Below are 17,962 nucleotides of genomic sequence, written 5' to 3' on the forward strand. Positions count from 1 at the left end.
TGGAATTAAAGTCCTTTTTAGGAATCTTTTAATTTCTTCCCGTTTAGGAGATGCGGCAGCGCTCCACTTTATAAGCTGCGGATTTAGTTTAAATTATTGTATTCTGGCTAAGAATTTAGTAAATTCTACATTCTACGTATTACAAAATGATTTATTAGATGAATGTAAACAATTTTCGAAGTAACAAGTTCAATCAGAGAGTCAGACATGTATACATATGTGTTTATGTATGTCTCTGCTCTTGTTCGATGAATTAAAAACAATATTCAAAAATAACATTGCTTTAGAATCTTATATTATCAAAGCAAGGATTGTATAATTACTATTCATGAAATCTTTGATCATCACTCTGAGTTATTTGCGGAAGAAAGTAACTTAAATTACATAACAAAATAAAGGATCAGTGAGCATCCAAGTCGAAATTTATCACCACTGTATAAACATGGCACTGGCTACGGTTACATGGAAATGTAACAATAATAAAAATATTATTGTTACATTGTAGACTAATTGCCGGAATGCAAAGTTGGGTAAGGAACTGATTAATTACGAATGTAACAATAATTATTTAGGCTACAGTTACATTGCGTTATTGTTACATGAAAAACAGCAATGTACGCTAGATTCATTAAACTTAAATCTTCTATAGTTTTGTTGCTTAATTCTTTCATATGTACTAAATAATAATTGTTATAATGATAAATAATAAATATCATTATTCAACAAATGGTGTTTAAATAGTTTTACGTATTAATGGTTTTGATGTTCTTAAAGATATACTACTTCAGATAAGTAGTGCCAAAGGCAAAAAATATAGTTCATGATGGTTTGTTGTTGAGAACTCGGGCTCAGAAAAGTGTGCCCTTCTAAGTATTTAACTGCTCGGCTACTTTTATAACTGTCATTATACTTTGAACAATGGACGAAGAGATTCCTATTACCAATTTTGTATTGGATGAAAACATTAAAACTTGGGATGCGTTTGAAACGAAACTGAAACAATATCAAGACACAAACCTACAACTTCATATATACATCAAAAGCAAAGTTTGCTAACTGTGAACTTAAATACAGTGTTTGTACTATGAACTTCTGTATACATGTTACGATGATGTATCCATCCTCAATCTCGTCCATGGAAGACGTAATTTCGTTTCAAAATCAGATGGAGCTCACCCAAACCAAAGGTATTTTCCCCCCCTTTTTTAACAAATATACCTATATAAGAATATTGCTTGGAGTTGTTTCATCAAAAATTTGTCGGACTTGAACATGCTCCAAAACCACTTCAATGACTGGATATGTAGAAACTGTCATTGTAAATAAAAAAAATCAAGAAATTGTATGTAATTATTGTATATATTGTATATGAAATAAATGTCTTTAACTTTTATTATCATTAGTACATATTACTAGCCCTATCGTACATATGGTACATTGCTGTTTTTCATGTAACAATAACGCCATGTAACCGTAGCCTCAATAATTATTGTTACATTCGTAATTAATCGGTTCCTTACCCAACAATACATTCCGGCAATTAGTCTCCAATGTAACAATAATATTTTTATTATTGTTACATTGCCATGTAACCGTAGCCAGTGCCTTGAATGCCTATAAACATACGTCCTCAGAATGGGCTATTCCAGAAATAATCCATCCCCCCCTATGGAAGACATTGGAATTCCAGACTTTTTTTCCTCGATTTTTTCTAAAATTCCAGACAAATTTCCAACCTCCACAAAAAATTTCCAAACTTCTTGTCTATTGGTGCACAAGAAATTCCATGAATTTTCCAAAGGGTAGAGTAATTTCCACACAATGTTTACTGGTAGTCGTTAAGAATTTCCAGAACAGATTTCTTTGCAAATCATTATTTCCAGACATATAAAACACGAGAGTTCTTTGTATGTATATCTCTTAAAAGACTTCAAAATAATGGGGGAGGAAACAAAACTTTGATACAGTGATAGTCTAGTTTAAATTTAGAGAGCAGGAGCATTAGAAATATTGTTTTATTCATTTTATAGGTTGCACTTTGTAAATACAGCTTTTTCACAGACTGTCTCTTTTGGGGGGATATATCATTCATAGATATTTTGTATTGTGTATGTACTGGTTCTAAGATATGATGGGTGGGGTAGGGATACTACGGAATTAAGTATAAATTAGTTTAAAATCTTAGTTCTTGCATGTACATAAATGTACGTCATGTATACTCTGGTAAACCTACAAAAAGTAGTTTTTAGTCAGGAATATGTTCACGCTAAAGTTTTAGACATGCTTCTCTTGGTTATGACTGCATATACATGTACATGTATTACTAAATAAATTCCAGGATTTTTTTGTATATTTAGACAGAAACAGATAATTTCCAGACAAAAAATTCAAAACTGATGTCTTCCATAGGTATTGCTTCTGACCTTTACACTCAAATTTCCAGACATATTGACAGCATCATGAAAAAAAATCCAGTATTTTTAAGTACAATTATGATTTCAAATGCTGGAATTCCGGAAAATTTTGGCAATGGTGAAAAATATTTCCATGGATTTTTTTTTTCACAACTGATGTCTTCCATAGGGGGGATGGTTTTTTCTGGAATAGCCCAATGCGGTATAGAATATGAAAGCAGTTTGACTCATTTTTGCATAGATTGTTCATGAAAACAACATTTTCTAAGCTTTATTCAGAGTCGGTATCAGCATTGCAAGTACAATCAAAAATAATTATATCTATGTGTTATAACTTATACTGTAAAGGGGCATTTCAAATTCATGTTCACCGATTTGACTCAGGCAAATTCTTATATTTGATTTATACATAGTAAATCGTATATCCAAATCATAAATACCTAAAACATTAAAGCAATTTATAATGCATGTGATTGATAATTTGATTCCGCATTTCGCCGTGTGTATTTTAGTTGAGACCCCGTCTATTAAATGAACTTTATATGGAGGTGAACTCAGAATTAGATATAAACAGATAGCGACCTCGTGCAATTAGATTTTCTAGGTCTGTTTGATTTTACTGATACTAAAATTTTAAAACAAAAATGAAATAATAGTTTTTATCGGTATAAGAATAAATTTTAGTGGATATATTCAGTCAATCAAATGGTTTACTCTTGTTTCAATTTCAATGTTACCATTCTTTTCCTTTAAATAACTTAAAACACGCCTATTCTTCTTCTTCCTTGCTAATTATATATATAAGGACTGGATTCTTTAAAAGAATGTTATAAGTCCACTAGACGGAGAATGAGACAGCAATTCTCCTGTAACTATTTACAAATAAAACGTTCCGAATATATACACTATGATTTAAAACTATGTACACCTTGTTCATGCATGTGTGTCCTATCTAGTTAAGGGGTTGAATTAAGGTCACTTAAATCCGGATTCAATGAGGTTGACTCGAATTATCAAATTGCAAAGTAAATAATACATCATAAATGTCCCTTTTATGGAACGATTTGTATAGTGAATACACAGTGTATTCACTATACAAATCGTTCATAAATTTGAACCAAACTGACTTCTATAAGCGAATTATTATTTCACTATTTCACTTTCATTATGATTAAACATTTTATATATATATCTCGTCAGTAGCTTATAATCCTGGTACCTGTTAATCCTAACTAATTATGCTTGAAGTTTTTATCAGACTAAACACAGGCACTTGTTTCAGTCAATGGGTGTAAACTATCCAAACTTTTACGAAAAAATGTTGTACATGCGTGAATAGCAAACCCCATTGACAGAAACAATTCTGAGAAACAATTGCTTGTGGACTAAAATATTAGAACCCGGATTTTCAGCACTATTCCGTCGATCGTTTTATCTTTTGCACCCACCGGAAGTTGCATGTGAAGGAAAATTCTCTCAAAATGTTCAAAAAGTTTGTATTTTCCAGATTCTTTTTAATTACTGACTAACAGATATAAGTATACAAACTAATACGATATCTTGAATAAACAAGAAATGACCTTTCTTAAAAAAAATAAGAAAAGTAACGTCACAATACTCAATAGTCAAAATAAAATATCATCAGCTGCTAGTTCAGTAATTTACCTTGTTACAATATTGGTTGAGATATTTTTGTGACAGATCAGTTGATACAAGCATAGAGGAGAACTTATAATTTCCATAAAGTTGAGAATGGAAATGGGGAATGTGTCAAAGTGACAACAACCCGACCATAGATGATAGAGCAGACAACAGACGAGGGCTAGTAACGGGTCTTCAAAATTATGTAGCAAGAAACTCCCCCACCCTGAAGAAGTCCTTCAGCTGGCCCCAAAACAAATATGTATGCTAGTTCAGTGAAAATGGACATAAACTAAACTCAGAATTATACACAAGAAACTAAAATTAAAAATTATACAAGACTAATGAAGGCCAAAGGCTCCTGACTTGGGACAGGCGCAAAATTGCGGCAGGGTTAAACATGTTTTTTGAGATTTAAACCCTCCCCTATGTAGCCTATGTAGAAATAACAAACTAACAACAATACACACAGTAAAACTCAGTTGAAGAGAAGTCTGAGTCCAAGGTTTAGGGTTTCCGCTGGCGGTTGCCAATTTCGCAATTTGGAAAAAATAATAATTGTGGCGATTTAAATTCATCATTGGCGATAGAATTTGACAAAAGAAATATATTACACGATTTATTTTCAGCCACCTTGTTTATATACATTTTTTCTGGTTTCTCAGATTTTATCTGATCAGACAATATTCTCTTGGAACTCATTTAGATTTTGACAGAAAATCAATAACTAGCTGATTGCATTTTGTGATATCGACAACAACAAAAATTAACAAAGGTGTTGATTGTATTGTTTAACAAAATGATATGGTTAAATGGCGTCCGACACATGTCACAAAATTATCATTTATTAACTACTTTGCGACGCACGTGTTCAAGCAAACTTTTGACATCTCCTCTCCTTCTTTTAATGATAGTCCAGAAACCAAAACTGTTGTTATGACGAAAAACATTTAAAAGCAAGAAAAATCTCAGACTCTGCTTTAAAACTATTCTTTGACTTTGATACAGATAATTGATTTTATAGAGTTCTTGAAAGTCGTTTGTGTGACACGACATGTTTTTACGATATTTTGTTTTTTGCATAGTTTTACGATCTTTTAGGTCTCAACTTTTTCATTTACGATGGTCTAGACTAAAAGAAAACTGCCTTTATGAAGAAATCTTTGCTAAAGATTGGGAACAACCCCTCGAAAGGGAGTAACCCTTCAATGTATACCTACACCTTAAATGAGGGATCAATTCCAAGTGATAAAAGCTTTTGTTTTGTTGTAAAAACCACTTCATAATCATAGACCAAAAAGGGCACCTATTTTTCTTTTGAAGAAACTTTCCCAAAGAACTGTACATTCTTCTCTGTATTTTATGGTCAAAACATGTCCCAAGAATTTTGTTATATTATGGGACTGATTGATATCTTCTTTATTATCAAAAGTAAGTGGCCCCCCGGGCCCTCTATTAGAAAAGTTGTTCAAAATACATGCATAATAAGATAAGTTTGAGAGAACAATCAAAGACAACGATGGGGCAAACTCATCTTATTAAGGGGGGGGTTTAGAAAAAAATGAAAAAAAAATAAACGAAAAATATATGATGTTACTTGGCGAAAAAATAACAAAGTGGTGAAAAATATATTGTTTTGGTGAAAGAGGTGGCGGAAAAAATAATTGACCCAGGGGAAACCCTGCCGATGTCAGAATATGAAACAAAAGAATAAGAAAATATTCCATGCTTGCTTATCCCTGCTTTAATTTGAAGTAAAGGATATGATCACTTTTGTATTTCAAGAGCTTTTCTCAACTATTTGTATTTCACAAGGCTGTTATATATATTGTTAAAGTGTTATCAATATGAGGGTAGGCTATAGCTAGCTAGTCCAAATAAGTGTTATGAATACGAGGATAGGCTAGTCCAAAAATATGAGAAATCCTGTACATGCTGTAAGACTATTTTAATTTATTGCTATGACGACTTTTATCACTGAACTTGTACTTGTTTAGCATGTTTAGGGGCCAGATGAAACACGCCTCTTGGTGCAGGATTTTCTTGCTGTGTCGAAGACCCATTGGTGTCCTTCAGCTGTTTTCTGCTCTTTGGTCGGGTTGTTGTCTCTTTGACACATGCCCCATTTCCATTCTCAATTTTATTTATGCATTGTTATACATGTAAGACATCATTACTGCAAAACTAATTTTAATTTTTCTGTCAACTTTCAGACACAATTTCATCATTAAATGTTCATGTGATGATGAAATGGTACTATATATTTATATGGTACAATGTATCTGGTCTGTTTGCTCACAGTACACTTTGTCACCCTACATGATGGCACTATTTTGCAATTGACAACTGATTTTTATTCAAATTTTAGTTTCATTATGAATTAATAAATGTTTTTTTTCAGATGTATTTATCTCTATTTTGAAATTTCCATAAATGATTTTTTTTTTTTTGTGATTTGATGTTTAATTAATTTTGTTGTATATGGGTAATAATAAACCATAAGTTTAAAAGATGTTTTGGCCACTGGCCTTTTCTAGTGTCTTTATTTTCCTTATATACACATGATACATGTACCATTGATCTGTGTTTGAAAATCATGATTGTTGTTAAACGACCTTTGATGTAAATATAGCTTTGTTAGAGGACACCCATTGAAGACTTGGTTTCTTCTGCCTTTCTTTTTAATTCACATGATTCAAGACTTAGATAAATGAAATTTGCCTTAATTTAATATTTAATTAGTGACAATCTTTTATTCAAGATTCATTTTATTTTAAGGAAACAACTAAAAAATCTAATTCATTGCAATTGCAATACACTAACTTTAATAACACGATTTCAGATATATTCAACACAAAACCAATAAATAGGATGGTAACAAATGTCAATGGGGCAAAAATTAAAAATATGTTTGTTTCCCCTCCACCCATCGAGGTCAAAAACTTATTTCCGATAAAGAAATAGAAATTATTTTTATTCCTGAAAATAATTTGTTTCCATATTAGAAAAGTGCTTGAAAGCAAAAGGATTGATAATCTAAATAAATATACTCAAATTGAGCACAAACAACTGATAAGTCAATATCATTTGACATCCAGTTTAAAAATAAAAAAATAACCTGCTTTCCTGGTCTGTTTACAAAGGGTAGAACCGAGGGAGGGGAAACAGGCATTCTTTTAAATGTAGCCTTGGGGGAGGATGTGAATGTGAGGTAACAGACCAACATTTGCTAAATATATATATGCAAAATCTTACCTATCTGTGCTTGTTGGTGAAAAATATATATATATACTTGTATAAGGCATGTTTTAAAGTACTTTGTAATAGATAAAATTGAGAATGGAAATGGGGAATGTGTCAAAGAGACAACAACCCGACCAAATAAAAAACAACAGCAGAGGGTCACCAACAGGTCTTCAATGTAGCGAAAAATTCCCGCACCCGGAGGCGTCCTTCAGCTGGCCCCTAAACAAATATATACTAGTCCAGTGATAATGAACGCCATACTAATTTCCAAATTGTACACAAGAAACTAAAATTAAAATAATACAAGACTAACAAAGGCCAGAACATTCATACATTGTAATAAGAAATTGGATTCTTTGAAATACTTAGTAACTATCACGACTATGCAAATTTAGCATGTTTAAAATTCAAAGTACCAAAAGTTTAAAAGGGATATTTACACCTATATACTTGTAGATAGACACGCACAATTCTATGGGTTTATAACTAATAGTGAGAGTTTTGAAATTATAAGGAATGCACAATCTTTTTCATATTTAAATTTTATTATATTTGATACTGAATGACACCACCAACCATTGGTGCAAGACCTTAACAGTTAGTTAGTGATGTAAATTAGATGACCTTATAATAAAAGATGCTATTATCAAGAATTAGATTCAAAGTGATTATTGTCTCTTGTACATAAATATACATACATGTATGTAAAAATTATGATCAAGGTCAGTCAGCACATTTATATTACATGTTAACATTTACATAGATTAATAAGAAAGTTATGTTACATTTGTAGTTTTGTACATATTCAATTATGCAGATTATCCGATATCAATACATTATAATTTTTTTATTTTGCTAATTGTATATTTGTAGATTTGATGAGAGAGAAATGGTATCTGGGGTTAACAATCCCAAATCATCAGTACAGAAAGGTATCAGAAATTCAATATTAGAAAACTATCCAGCAATAGAAACATATCTAGATACCATTATACCAAAGAAGGGAGATTTAAAAATTGTCAAATGGTAAGATTTTATACTTGTTCAGAGGGTTAGAATTTAAAGTCGATAGGTTTTAAGGATGCTGTAATATATATTAACTTGAAGAAGGACCACTATTAGAAGTACATCAATCATGAAACTTTTTTCAATAGTTCTGGGTAGACAGTATGGTCCTACATGTATTTTCTTGAGGTTCCAGAAGACTTAACAAATTTGAATAAATATGGAACAGTGTAATTTCTTAGTTTGTAATTATTTATTCAAATAATATCAGAATGAAAGAGGGGCAAGAGATACAAGGAAGACATTCAAACTCATAGATTGAAGTAAACTGACAATGCCATGGCCAAAAAAGAAAAAGACAAACAGTCAATTATAGTACACAAGACAAAACATAGAAAAAATAAGACTAAGCAACACGAACCCCACCAAAAACTGGAGGTGATCCCAGGTGCTCTAGAAGGGTAAGCATATCCTGCTCCATATGTATGTGGCAAGCACCTGTTGTGTGAATGAAATAAAGTTGTCATTTTAAAAATAATGTAATGTGGTATATTATAAGCAAGTCCAAAGGGTAAAAAAGTAAAATCATGAACATATATATATATTGGATAACTAATTAAGATGTCAAATGATTCTTATCTTGACATGTACTAGTCAAACTGAAATAATAATCTTGATCGTTATACAAATTATCATAAATCAATATGCTGGTAAATTTTTTCACTGTTGATGTTTGAGAGGAGGAGTAATTAATTTCCAGACCCAGGGGGGTTCCAGGGGGGAAATGTTTTTAAATAGGGACTTATAGTTGAAAACCCCCTCTTTATCCTTGGTTGGAACAAAGCCTTTTAAAAATGATGTGATCCTGGTTTAGTATGGTATTCATACATTTACTAGCTAACTGTAACAAAATGATCAAAATGCAATTTGTTAAATTTTATTTGCTGTCAGTGAATAAATATTTTTTTTATTTCTTTGTAGTCATGAACATATAGAAATATTAGCGAACTCAAAAGGAGAGCCTGTATTCTTCAGACATAGAGATGGTCCATACATGCCTACACTCAGGTTATTACATAAATGTAAGTTCTGCAGGGAAGAGACGAGATAAGTTGACTAATAATTGTGGTGATTGTCATTTCTTTGATAGGTTTCATTCTTTCTGAATGTATACCAAAAAGTTGGATTTATATCAATAAGACAGTTTAATACCCAACAACACTTAAGTTATCTATAAACTCCATGGAAAAATTACCCAATGTTTAATCATGCAGATTTGTTTCATCTTGAAATTAACTACAAATGCATGATGCCATTGCATTCTTAAAGTTTGATTCAATACATTTGTGTGCACATTTTTTTTACATTTATCCTGCAATTGGGTGTTCTACCATACAGATACAGCCCTACAGATATCGCTATGCTGTATCTGTATACTATACAGATATCTCCTTTAAAAGATTGCATACACCTTGTTTTCTAGCCTCGTACAAATACAGCTGATATTTAAAGACACTTATTAGTATGAAATTACATCCACATGACCAAATTATGAGTATTTTGTATTACTGTTTTGATGATGAATTGTATATATTCAGAGATGCAAACAGTTTTCTTTTCCTGTCAGACAATGGGGCCTACAGGGTACCAAGTTTTGCCAGACCCATCAAATTTCTGCCAGACCCATATTTTCACTCAAAAATCAAATGAAATTATGCTATTGAACAAACGTTAATTTTGATTTTGTTGATATTATTATTATTTTAAAATAACCTGTGATTCATAACAATTGTAGTTTTATCGGCCATGACATATTTCCTGAACTTATCAACTATGCTTAAAAGACCTCCTTCCTAGAGAGCGAATTTCTAAAACAAAAAACATGACGGAAATACGGAGAATTGTTTGGGGCGAGATGGAAAAGGTACAAAAGACTATTACTGAGCGGAAATACTGGTTCACGGAGTTAGAAAATGCGGGGGAACAGGACATTTACTTTTATTAAAGATGATCGCAATTTTATAAACAAAATACTCTGCCGGGGCCGACGGGGATTTCAGTTTTGGCGGACCCAAGCAGACTTAAATATTGCCGGCCATCAGGTCCTGCACAGCTACGAGTTTTGCCGGACCTGCATAAATTCTGCCCCTTAGGTCCGACGGGTCCGACGATTAGTTGCATCACTGTATATTAGAAACAAATTCATGTTAACAAATTTGTAATTAAAAGATTATATAATACATTGATATAAGAAGATGTGGTGTGAGTGCCAATGAGACAACTTTCTCATCCTAGTCACAATTTATTAAAGTAAACCATTATAGGTCAAAGTACAGTCTTGAACATGGAGCCTTAGCTCACACTGAACAGCAAGCTATAAAGGGCCCCAAAAATTACTAGTGTAAAACCATTCAAAATGAGAAAAACAACAGTCCAATCTATATAAAAAAACTAGAAACACTTATGAACCACATCAAAAAACAACAAGTACTGAACCACATATTTCTGACTTAGGACCGATGCAAACAAATGCAGTGGTTAAAACTTTGTACATTTGTGCTGCTTCTTGTTGAATTAAACTAAATGGTAGTTTGTAGTACTTATATATTTACTCAATGTCACTTGAAAATTTGATACTATCACTAAGCAAGCAGGTTATAATTATTTACTGATTTTGGACATTTGGTAGATTGTTGGCTTCCTTATGTCCAGTGTATTTTGATAGTTTTCATATATAATAAATAGAATGTTGCAAAATTATTGTAAGTCTGATCTCTTTCAACCATAAGCTCGTATCAAAGTATGGTTTATAATTTTCTCATTAAAAATCATACACAATGTACAGCTTTTTTAGTGTGGCGTGACCCGGCCAACCAACCAAGATGGCCGCCATGGCTAAAAATAGAACATAGGGGTAAAATGCAGTTTTTGGCTTATAACTCAAAAACCAAAGCATTTAGAGCAAATCTGACATGGGGTAAAATTGTTTATCAGGTCAAGATCTATCTGCCCTCAAATTTTCAGATGAATCCAAAAACCCGTTATTGGGTTGCTGCCCCTGAACTGGTAATTTTAGGTAATTTTTGCTGTTTTTGGCTATTATCTTGAATATTATTATAGATAGAGATAAACTGTAAACAGCAATAATGTTCAGCAAAGTAAGATTTACAAATAAGTCAACATGACCAGAATGGTCAGTTGACCCCTTTGAACCATTTTTCCTAAATCTTAGTAATCTTTTACAAAAATCTTCTCCTCTGAAACTACTTAGCCAAATTAATCCAAACTTGGCCACAATCATCTTTGGGATATCTAGTTTAAAAAATGTGTGGCGTGACCCGGCCAACCAACCAAGATGGCCGCCATGGCTAAAAATAGAACATAGGGGTAAAATGCAGTGTTTGGCTTATAACTCAAAAACCATAGCATTTAGAGCAAATCTGACAGCAGTAAAAGTGTTTATCAGGTCAAGATCTATCTGTCCTGAAATTTTCAGATGAATCGGACAACCTGTTGTTGGGTTGCTGCCCCTGAATTGGTAATTTTAAGGAAATTTTGCTGTTTTTGGTTATTATCTTGAATATTATTATAGATAGAGATAAACTGTAAACAGCAATAATGTTCAGCAAAGTAAGATTTACAAATAAGTCAGCATGACCAAAATGGTCAGTTGACCCCTGAAGGAGTTATTGCCCTGTATAGTCAATTTTTAACCATTTTTTCGTAAATCTTAGTAATCTTTTACAAAAATCTTCTTCTCTGAAACTACTGGGCCAAATTAAACTAAACTTGGCCACAGTCATCATTGGGGTAACTTGTTTAAAAAATGTGTGGCGTGACCTGGCCAATCAACCAAAATGGCTGCCACAGCTAATAATAGAACATAGGGGTAAAATGCAGTTTTTTGGCTTATAACTCAAAAACCGAAGCTTTAAGAGAAAATCTGACAGGGTTTAATTGTTTATCAGGTCAAGATCTATCTGCCCTGATGTTTTCACATGGATCGGATAACCCGTTGTTAGGTTACTGTCCTGAATTGGTAATTTTAAGGAAATTTTGTCGTTTTTTGTTATTATCTTGAATATTATTATAGATAGAGATAAACTGTATACAGCAATAACATTCAGCAAAATAAGATCTACAAATAAGTTTACATGACCAAAATAGTCAATTGACCCCTTAAGGAGTTATTGCCCTTTATAGTTAATTTTTAACATTTTTCATAAATTTTTGTTAATTTTTAGAAAATATTTTCCACTGTAATTACTGGGCCAAGTTCATTATTGATAGAGATGATTGTAGCAACAAGAATGTTCAGTAAAGTAAGATCTACAAACACATCACTATCACCAAAACACAATTATGTCATGAATTTATCCATGTCCATTGTTTAATATGCACAAGACCAAGGTGAGCGACATAGGCTCTTTAGAGCCTCTAGTTTCTTTTTAAAATTTGGCAAGACTATATATTTCTTTTTATTAGTCCCCTACCAGACAAAGGGGACTTTAGGTTTGCACTTTGTCTGTCTGTCTAGGCTTTTTTCTTTTTGCTTGAAGATATTGATTTCATTTTTGGTATGTACTTTTATCATGACAATTTACAGATCAAGTTAGCATTTTGTTCCAGTGGAATGAATTTTTTACTAGTAGCTAGGGAATTATATGTTTTGCACGGCAATACGCACAGAATGCACTGTCAATTTTGTGGAAACCAATTTATCATTCTATTTCAGACCCATTCATATACATTTGTAACCACACATAAATTTCTATTTCAGACCCATTCATATTACCACACATAACTTTCTATTGCAGGCCCATTCATATTACCACACATAACTTTCTATTTCAGACCCATTCATATTACCACACATAACTTTCTATTTCAGACCCATTCATATTACCGCACATTACTTTCTATTTCAGACCCATTCATATTTATACCACACACTACTTTCTATTTCAGACCCTTTCATATTACCACACATTACTTTCTATTTCAGACCCATTCATATTACCACACATAACTTTCTGTTTCAGACCCATTCATATTACCGCACATTACTTTCTATTTTAGACCCTTTCATATTACCACACATTACTTTCTATTTCAGACCCATTCATATTACCACACATGCAGGTAGACAAAGGGGCAATACGTTTTGTATTAAGTGGAGCTAATATTATGTGTCCAGGATTGACATCGCCTGGTGCCAAGATGTCAAATTTAGAAGAGGGACAAGTAGCAACTATTGTGGCAGAAGGCAAAGAACATGCATTAGCTGTTGGAAAATTAGTTATGTCAACACAAGAAATGTAAGATTTTACAATGCTTATAGCTGTACACTTTAAGTTTAGATGAAGACAGCTACTGATTGAAAATACACCTTATCATGTTACAGGGTAGGGTAAATTCTATCTATGCCAAGAGCCTATGCTGTGCAAATTGTTGAGGCCCTATTTTCCGTTTGGAACAAATTTTGTATTATTTATTCCAGTGGAAATAATATTTCAGAATATGTGTTCCATTTGAAATGATCAAGTTGGTATCAAACTTATGACTGATATGTGTCAAATTTATATCAAATGTAGGTATACTAGTTAATGTTAGTTTGTCTTTCTGTCCTACAGTGTATCCCTCAAATTAGGCTGTCCCTAAATAGTTTAGTAGCCTTTTCTCAAGAACTACAAATCAGACCTTCATAAAATTTGGTATCAAGCTTCATGTGAGCATGCTATATATACTGTGTGATGCATTTTCATTATATTCTAGTCTCATGTGGACAGTTGTCTGATTTGCAATCTTACTTCAACTTTATGATCTTCTTTTTTATATTTACACAAATTTACTGTAAATTCAGAAATTATTGCCTGCATTTAATAGTGCGATTTTGTCATTTTAGACTTAAATGCGATTTTAATTTTTACAATTTTGAGAAAAATCCTGTTAAATTTATATAAAATATTTCAAAATGGAGTTTAAATTATTGCGTTAACAACTATGTCACATTTTTTGCAATAATAAAAACCTTAATACAATAATTTCTGAATTTACAGTATGAAAAGTTATCACATTTTTCTCAGAAACTTCAAAACATGCTTTATGAAATATGATGTAATCAAGTTTCATGTGAGCATGCTCTACTGTGAAATATGTTTTATTATTCCACTATGTATACATATTGATAGTTTTAACAATATTTGATTGGTTGAGACTATCCCACATGTCATTAAACAAATCTTCATATTCCCTTCTGAGGATCATATTCCCCTCTGAGGATCATATTCCCCTCTGAAATGTCAGGATAATGTTGTGGGACGTTACGCGCAGTTCAAAAAAAAGTAAAGTTTTGAAGTTCTTTAAAATTTCTTCTTAAAACAGCGGTAGCAAAAATCATTATCATGCTCAAATTTATTTCAGACGACAGAACAAAAAAGACTAATAATTAACTTTTGATCTGTACTGTTTATCAATGTGTATGTCACATTTATTTAACTTATAAAAACAAGCGGATAAGAAAATAACTGCATGCAAAATAATATTTAATGAATTGATAGTATACAAACCTTAGGCAGTGGAATAAAACATTCATTTCCCTTTTCCTCAGGAAATATATGTATAATATCAACCACTTTCTCAGATATAAGAAGATGTGGTATGAGTGTCAATGAGACAACTCTCCATCCAAGTCACAATTTGTAAAAGAAAAACATCAAAGGTCAAAGTACAGCCTTCAACATGGAGTCTTGGCTCACACCTGTTAACTAAACGCAGTTCATAATTATGGCATGTTAATATAAGTGAGCAATAGGTCACAGGTCAATTTGTATGATATTTATCTGATTTTCAAACATATATATTTGTAAATAAATAATCTTTCAACCAAATATATCTTTTTTTGTCATTTCAGATTAGACAAGAATAAAGGCATAGGTGTTGAAAATATACATTACTTAAATGATGGATTATGGAACATGAAAAATGTTAAATAAAAGTGTTTGCATTAAGATCTGAACTATCTATTTATAACAAATTGTTGTATCTGTGATAAATTATTTTATAACGATGCACAAGTTAAATTTGTACATGAATGTTACTGAAATCTTTAACTTCATACATTTTCTTGTAGATGAATGTTACTGAAATCTTGAACTTTATACATTTTCTTCTCAGATCCTAATCAAAACTTGGTTAACTTTACTAATAAAACAAACAAAAATTACAAATGAAAGCAGGATTTTCTGCCGAAATGAAGTTAGATATTTATATTAAAATGTCATGTACCATTATGACACTTAATGTTCGAAATGAATTTGTTATATTTTCATCAATTATTAAATTTTTTTAAGGTTTGTTTTAGTGTATGTTATGTAAGTTAATTTAAGGACTCAATGTAATAGCAATGTAGGTTTTTTTTATTGGTGATTTTGCAATTTTTGTCTATTTGGCAAGAATATTAGAAATCACAACGGATATTAAAACGTTAGAATCAAAGGGAGATAATCAGATTTTTGAAGGATAAGAAGATGATTTTGCTTTATAAATGTTCATATGGTAAATATTGAATTTATAGAAAAAATAAATTTAAAAGAATTTGGGGAATTAAATTTTAGAACAAAAATGTTAACAACTGAATGTGTCTCTAAAAAGTGATTTAATAATCTTTCCCATTTTAAGTTACTATCATGGTTATCATTATTTTACTTTTGTTTTGATATTATTCTTGTTATAGCCGATTGTTTGTTTATTTTCTCTGTTTCTTTACATTTAAGTCTGGTTATTATATTTTGTCCTGTAGATCTGTTATTTATAATATTCAACAATTAGATTTACAGACAAACAATATTACTGGTCAGCATCAGCATTATATGTCATATGAAGCTTGTTTTCAAATTTGTTTACATATATTGTTTGGTGAGACAGCAGAATATTAAGAAACTGCTTTCCCAGACTTTTACAATGATATGAATATGAACTACTTTTAAAGTAAATATACATTCAGATAGAGTTCAAGATGATTTACTTACCATTCAGTTCATTAAACTATAATGAACTGGTCCAAAGCATAATTTCACTGGATAGTCAACAATTATGTGAGTTAAACTCCGTTAATTGTACTGAACATTCAATAAAGAAAATCTAATATTACAGAACTGTTTTTGTCAATAGCTGTGTTTGCAACTCTGCCTTTGGACACATAAGCACTCTGGTCCCCAGTAACATACTATTACCTTAGGACACAAAAGCCTTCCTCATTTTACAAAGAACTAGCTTATGTCCAGGTGGTCTGAGTACACAGTCATTTCGTAGTGCATTTCTATTAGATAATAAATGGAAATAAAAAAAACACCTCCGCTTTCTTAATAATATTTTTACAGTGTTATGTTCTACTTTTGGGACAAATTATATCAAAATTATAGAAATCTTCATCGGCTCTAACTCAAAATATGGAAAATTTTATGTTGAGGGGGTCTTTAAATCTTTTGACAGCTTCCGAAATACTTATTTTAAACCTTTTTCAGCTGGACCAAATCACAACTTTACTTTCAAATTCATGAATCAAATTTTTTCACAGTGTAATTTTATCCCCCTACTTGCTATTTGAGGCATAAAACATGAAGAAACAAATTTGGAAGGGGTATAAAAAAAATTGGCAAGTAACACACTGTCCACACTAGGGACTATATTCATGGACAACGAAAATTAAGGGGCGATAACTGTGTACTCAGACCAGCTGGGACATGTTGAATTGCTCACTGTTTATTGATGTCAAATCACCCAAATAGATTACAAAAACTTAATGGGTAAGATATTAATAATTATACATTCATTATCTAGCATGTGTTAAAATATTTACTATTGGATGCTCACCTGACATTTTTGGGATAAAGATTGCTTTCCTGTAATCAAAACCCTAATAGGACTGGCCGCTTGTTTGCTATACTTTCCAGGCCCCAACATTTTTCTGAGAGCACAAAACATTAAGTGGATTCTGTAATCCTATTCAAGTACATTTTAAGATTTTGATCAATTTCTATTTACTCAGATATTCAAGTAAAAAAATGGTGTGTTTAACCATTGAAATTAAATCAGATCTTATAATCGCAATAAAAAGGTTACTTTTAAATTAGAGTTATCTTTCTTTGTCCAGAATTGTTTAACCATTTCAAAATATTGCCTCCCATCCATGATATAATTCACTGTTGAATTTTAAGTTCTCACTGCAAAACAGATGTAATCTTTGCCCTTTAGTATCCACAATTACTTTGATTGAATAAGCCTTAATAAAAAAATGAAATAGAATTATTCACTAGTACTGGTTAGCACATGTTTAGTTGGGTTTGGTCATCAAAAGAAATATGAAAAAATGTGTTTCCATCAGAATCAAATGATTTTGAAAATTCAATTGAAATTATCTGTTTATCCTAATATGAACCTTAGAATTAGAACTCAGAAATACATTAACACAATCCAACATTTGGCATAATTTAGAAAATTAAGGCCTTTTGGTGCACTTAAAATTTGCTGATATTATAGAAACTGTACTCTGTAGTATTACATAATATTATACAAAATGTGAGGAATTTTCAACTGCATTGTAATTAAAAAAAAATATGCCATTGTGTCTTTTTGATTCATATTTTAGGACTGTC

At 31.6% G+C, this 17,962-nt stretch overlaps 1 protein-coding gene across 1 annotated transcript; it reads left to right on the forward strand.

Moving 5' to 3' along the window:
• The first annotated feature begins 3,812 nt into the window (after positions 1-3,812).
• On the forward strand, positions 3,813-17,929 carry LOC139485685 (malignant T-cell-amplified sequence 1 homolog). Its single transcript, XM_071270323.1, has 5 exons — positions 3,813-3,906; positions 8,175-8,327; positions 9,288-9,388; positions 13,423-13,624; positions 15,220-17,929. The coding sequence occupies exons 1-5, from the start codon at positions 3,896-3,898 to the stop codon at positions 15,299-15,301; spliced, it is 549 nt and encodes a 182-aa protein (XP_071126424.1). The 5' UTR covers positions 3,813-3,895; the 3' UTR covers positions 15,302-17,929.
• The last annotated feature ends 33 nt before the right edge of the window (positions 17,930-17,962 follow it).

The sequence above is a fragment of the Mytilus edulis genome, chromosome 8 (assembly GCF_963676685.1).
Source record: "Mytilus edulis chromosome 8, xbMytEdul2.2, whole genome shotgun sequence".
Classification (NCBI taxonomy): domain Eukaryota; kingdom Metazoa; phylum Mollusca; class Bivalvia; order Mytilida; family Mytilidae; genus Mytilus; species Mytilus edulis.

Bases quoted from the DNA above. Each gene is read 5' to 3' on its own strand.
- LOC139485685 (XM_071270323.1), top strand. The intron at 8,328-9,287 runs GTAAGATTTTAT...ATTTCTTTGTAG, and splicing joins GATTTAAAAATTGTCAAATG to TCATGAACATATAGAAATAT. The intron at 13,625-15,219 runs GTAAGATTTTAC...TTGTCATTTCAG, and splicing joins GTTATGTCAACACAAGAAAT to ATTAGACAAGAATAAAGGCA.